We start from the raw sequence: 5,331 nt of genomic DNA on the forward strand, positions 1-5,331 counted from the left end.
GATTTAATTCAAAATAAAAGGTAAGTGATAACGAACTTGGTATGTCTGTATAGCAGAAATCCTGGAATGTCAGGGGAAGTAAAAGTCCTCCATTCCTACCTAATAATGACCTTTGACTCCTCCCTCCCAAAAGAACAGAAAACACTTTTCACAGTATAGTCATCGATAGTGTAAAACCGTTTTTTACAAACCTATGTGCACAAAATACAATGCAGTCTTCAATTTGTAGTTCCTTATCCGTGATCAGATGAGCACTAAAGTAATGATCTGTTCCCTTAATCTTCTTCCCTCACCCCACGAAGTAGGCAGAGACGCGGAAGGATGACATGAACTTGTGCTGCAGGTACCTGTCAGCATCCCACAGGTATATTTTGTTACATCGAATTTTCTTAAAAACTAGTTTGACTATAATATAAGATACTGGTAAGAAAAACTGACTTGTTTACTCCATCCACTACCAAAACATGAACATTTCTGGAGTTCCAGACAATGTAGTGTAGGTCCATTTTGTGCTTCAGCCCTTTTGTAGAATCAAGGTCAGGTGGCCAAGATGTGGAATGCTGATGTTCACAGTTTATGGCAATCTTCTTCTGGAACAACTTTCAGTATTATTTGTAATGCTCTGGTTATTCTGGCTACAAATAAAGAAGAACGATGCAAGTTGGAAAGGCATAGAAATGAGCAATGCAGAAAAATAATAGCACCATCAGAATTATTTGGGGTTGAATACTAAAAATATGCAGCTGCCTATGTCACTGAGCACTTTCAAGAATTATTTACTTTGTTAGAATCCTTTCAAGCTCAATTAATTTATCCCTTCTGTAACTCCCCGTTATGTCTTTATTCGTGACCCAAGAGACTGCAAATATTTTGAGACAATAGAGCCAAGATATAAATTTTCAAAAGTACACTTCATCTTCCCTGTAATGTTGGTTTATTGTCTTTGCACCTGTGCTGACACACCTCCTCAATAGAATCCACAGCAGACTCGCAGACCATTTCCAGCATGTTATGGAGCAAATGCTTTCATCTGCCGGAGCCTCCTTTGCCTCCCCCCTCAAGTGGAGGGCTAGAAGGAGAGCCATCGTACTTCAAGTGGTCCTGCAAGTTTCTCTCCAGAACCACAACATTGGCATCATCTGAGATGTTAGCAAGGCAACTTTCCAGACCTTATCTGTGGGATGCTGCTAAGTGCATAGGGCCAACACTCTGTGCTTCTGACACACACCCCAGCATAGGAAGCGCGGGAGTACATTACTCTCCCTATGCCATTCCTCAGGCATCCGTCCTCGGATCGGTGAACCTGTGCTGGGTATGGAGGTTCTTGCTTACCTCTGACTGCTGTACTCTGTAGTCAATCTACACAGAATTTTGCAAACATCTACTGGTTCCAGAACATCCTAGAGTTTGCCCTCAGGTTATCCCAGATGGAAAACCTTGCTTCTCATTCATGCATTTCACCTATCCCTTCCAGGTAATATAAAATGACCCTGGAAAAATGAGTTTTAATCCTTTATAACAGCAGTTTCCAAGGCAGCTTTCCTGGACACACTCGTTTTTTTATTGTGTACATGAACTATTACAAAGGGCTCCAAACAGCGCTGGCAAATGGTGAACTCTATGTAAATGTTCCCTAAAAGAATCTCATGTATGTCACAGCCACTCTTCATATTGAAAGGAAAGTGGCGCACATGGGAGCACTCAAGGACAATTAAAGTCCGTGTTTAGAGACAAGGGAGTTGCGAAAAGCACCCCATATGAAGAGACTTTGGAGGGAAAAGTAAATATCACTTGACAGAAAGGGAGATGCGGCCTCTGTAAGCAAAGGAGCAAGAACTACCTAACAGTCATTTGGAAAAGCAAGTGGTTTTAAGCATCTTTTATGGTTGAATGCAAAGTTTCAGGTCTAAATAGACCTTCCAGTACTTCCTCCCTGGAGAGGGAGAGTCTCCTAAACTAATTTCCACAATAATGTCTTCCTTTCTGCTCCTTCAAGCCCAACACTGAAGTCGTTTCTAAAAGTGGTTTTCGCTTGGCTTTCTTAGACGTCTTGCTTCTCCGTGTCACAATGCTGCACAAATGCAGAGCATCTTGGGTCTTGTACATTTCTAGAGGCATTTTCAGCCCTACAAGCTCACTCTGCAACATCCCTTTAGCAGCTTATGGGCCAAGGTCTCTCTCTTCACAGTCTCTACACCCGGCCTTTCTCTATCTCCAGGTTTCATCCCGTCAACAGTCTCTCGAGTGAATTTCTGAAGCTCTCTCTTAAGAGATCCCAAGACGTGAAAAAAATCTCATCACAATCAAGGCTGACTGATTATGACAGTCAGGAATGACTGGAGCCCATGAACTTCTTATACTAGGATGTCCAGAGCCAGGCCCGCAGAACCAAATAAGCCGCTCAGGCAACTTGCTGCCTGCCTGCAACAAACAAACTAACTGCAGAGTATCTATGCCTACGTTCCTTTCACACTTCACAATGTAGGGATCATCAGCCTGAAGTTACCCATTCTTTAGGGGGATACGTTTGAGCTGATGAATATGCATCTGAATTAGAAGACCGAATAGCAATGTTGATATTTTTCAGCTGGGCTTTTCATGTTCAGTAGTTGTTCTTAAAGAAGTTCAAACAACCACTGACCTTGAAAACTCAGGCTTACCCAACCACACCTGATAAAAGAGTAGGAACTGTAGTTGGAACTTGAAAATGTTTGTGACGTGTTAGGGCAAAGCCACACCACTGAGAACGATGGAATCGGAAGAGGGCTTTCAGTATTATTTTTTCCTAAAACCATTGCATTGGGAGCTCTTCCAGATATCATACCATTTCATAATCCAATCACGTCAAGAAATACTTTACAATCAATGGCTACTGCAATCAATTTCAAAACATTTCCTTCCTTCCGGAATTCCTTGATATCAGCTTCCTTTTACCCTGAGTTCCCCATGAGACACTCCCCCAACCCCCATGCCCCCACCCAGGGACCTTTATTCTATTTGTTGCCTATATTGATCCTGAACAACAGAAACACATACAACAATTCCAAATGATACATCCGCAATGACAAAATACATCAGAGGTAAACAGCATTATGAATCTATATCGATCGTGTGCTATCCTTTAAAGAAGGCAGTTTGGGTACCTAAAAAATTATAGATACACTCACTTAATGAACAATATAGTCTTCAGAAATGCCTATTGTACTTCTTAGCAGGTTTTCAGTGACCTATCACAAAAGAAGGCTGAGAATCACTATCCTTCCTCCCCTAAAATAGATGAGCCATTTTGCTGTTATCTAGTATTCTTTATTTTTTAATCTGCAAATATTTCACTTAAATAAGGCCCTCCTTACTATTAGTCCCTGATCAAGATGAACCAGCTCCCAGCCATCCCTTTTGCTCTCTGTCTTGGTAGTGTTTGGCCAGAAAGCAGAGGCCGCCACACAGAACAGAAGCCAGGGCTGGAGTTCCTGGTTTTTCATGCCTCCCGGTATTTGAATCTGCCACCGGGGTACTCTCCCCTTTCTCCTTGCATGAGAAGCTTCTGTTTCTAAAAATAAATAAATAAATGCATAAGCAGAAGAATTAACCACTTTGTCACAGATGGCTAAGAGAAGGAGACAAAAAATTCCATGTGTCTAAGTATTCCCTGAAGAGCACATTTTCTTTTCAGCCTAGGAACACTATCAAACCAAATGTGGTTCAACACTGGCATCCTGTGGCCACAGAAATGCATCAAAACTCTGAAACATCTCAGAGCCTTGGTTCCAAACAGTCCCTGGCTATCAGGACTAAGCACCTGATTTTATCTCCTGTCTGGTCACCCCTCCTTCTTTCTCCCTGGAAGCAGGGTAGGTGAGATGCATTTTGAAAGATTAGCACTTTCAAAGGGCAAATCGACTCATATATCTTAGAGTAAAAATAAATGATAAAATCAAGGTAAGGAATTTCACCAAGGAGAACCATACGCTGTGGACTGACTGAGCAAACTCCCCAAGCAAAGGCTCCCTCGGTCTCCAAATTCCCTTGGAGTTTCTATCACCCAAGGTAGTTGAGGGGAGGGCCAGGGTTTCCTTCGGAGCTCTATGGGGGTGGCTGCTTTCTGGGCTTATGTGTGTTTTCTTTTGGTCAAAGGCTAGGAACATGCTTCTATTGCAGCAATAAATATTATGAATTCTCTTTATTTTACTACAAGAATGCTGCCTAAGAGGAAAATCAAACAAAATTATGGAGGATTGTGGCTCTTTGCTGCTCACTTGCAAGGCAGCAATAAAGATAAAGAGTTACAATGATTGCACTTTAAAGGCACCATTGCCGTGCTCCCTGGTAAGACTTAATGGAGGTTCTGAGAACCAAATAACCATTATGGGACTGCTACATGGCTGCTTGTTTCACAAACGGCTAACACTAAATTTGGAAGCCTTGTGTGTGCTCAGAACATCATTAAGAGGCAGAAAAATAGAAAGAAAAAAAACCTTTGAAATGAATGAGCATGAAAGGACATTGGAATGAGGATGAGCATGAAAAGTGATAGACCCTGAACAATACACGGTACCGAGTGCGCATGTGCGCGCTAACGAAGAGATTTATCTCTGGCTGACCAACATGCTTCCAAACGGTGCTTGAACAATGAGCATGCCCTTCATTCTGCTCCTCCTAGTTCTAGTTCAACTCCAAGGCTAACCAGTTTCACTTACTAACTGATCTTGGCTTTCCGTGGTACTCAGGGCCTCTCACTAGCATCAGATATAAACAGAGATCTCAAAATGATAAGGACTAATCTGGGCTCAACTGTGGCAATGAGTAAAGTCATCTGATGTGAATTTTGCATATAAAGCCCTTTTTTTCACCTCTGACAAAGGCTCGATTTTTAATGCCTGTAACAGAAAAAAAGGGGCAACTAAAAATATTCCACAGAAAACCAGTTTAGAGAGATGAAATAGTCTCTTCGGTAATCAGTGCATCCACATTAGCCCCAAAGAACCCAGCTTGTAAGCTAAGTCTTCTTTGGGGAAAAGCATTGCTAGCTACAAACTAAACTCCAGGTATAAATAGCAGTGTAAGGTCTAAAGATACCAAATACCAATTAAAAGTTAATAAAGAGCTAGAGCAAAACTCCACTTTAAGTGACTGCCTTCGAATTGAGGTTTTGTAGCACATTTCAGATTCAATATGTAAAGCAAGTATTTGTTCTCGGTTGTAAATAAAATTAAGTTATGCATGAACAAGTTTACCAGAAATCTTCTTGATAACAGAGTGGCCTATGTGTTGGGTGGCAAACCCAAGGGATAGCAGTTGGCAACTACCAGATGATCTGGGGGAGGACGGGGA

General features: G+C 41.7%; 1 protein-coding gene across 1 annotated transcript in view; it reads right to left on the bottom strand.

Annotated features, from left to right (window-relative positions):
- Positions 1-31: 31 nt before the first annotated feature.
- The window catches only part of SLC7A11 (solute carrier family 7 member 11), an 82,586-nt gene continuing 77,286 nt past the window's right edge, over positions 32-5,331 (bottom strand). The window contains exon 12 of the mRNA XM_030886533.2: positions 32-635. Coding sequence (XP_030742393.1) covers positions 568-635 — 68 coding nt within the window. The 3' untranslated portion in view covers positions 32-567. The remainder of the gene's footprint in view (positions 636-5,331) is intronic.

The sequence above is a fragment of the Echinops telfairi genome, unplaced genomic scaffold (genome assembly GCF_000313985.2).
Source record: "Echinops telfairi isolate 266 unplaced genomic scaffold, ASM31398v2 ScPeMD7_2186;HRSCAF=2738, whole genome shotgun sequence".
Classification (NCBI taxonomy): Eukaryota; Metazoa; Chordata; class Mammalia; order Afrosoricida; family Tenrecidae; genus Echinops; species Echinops telfairi.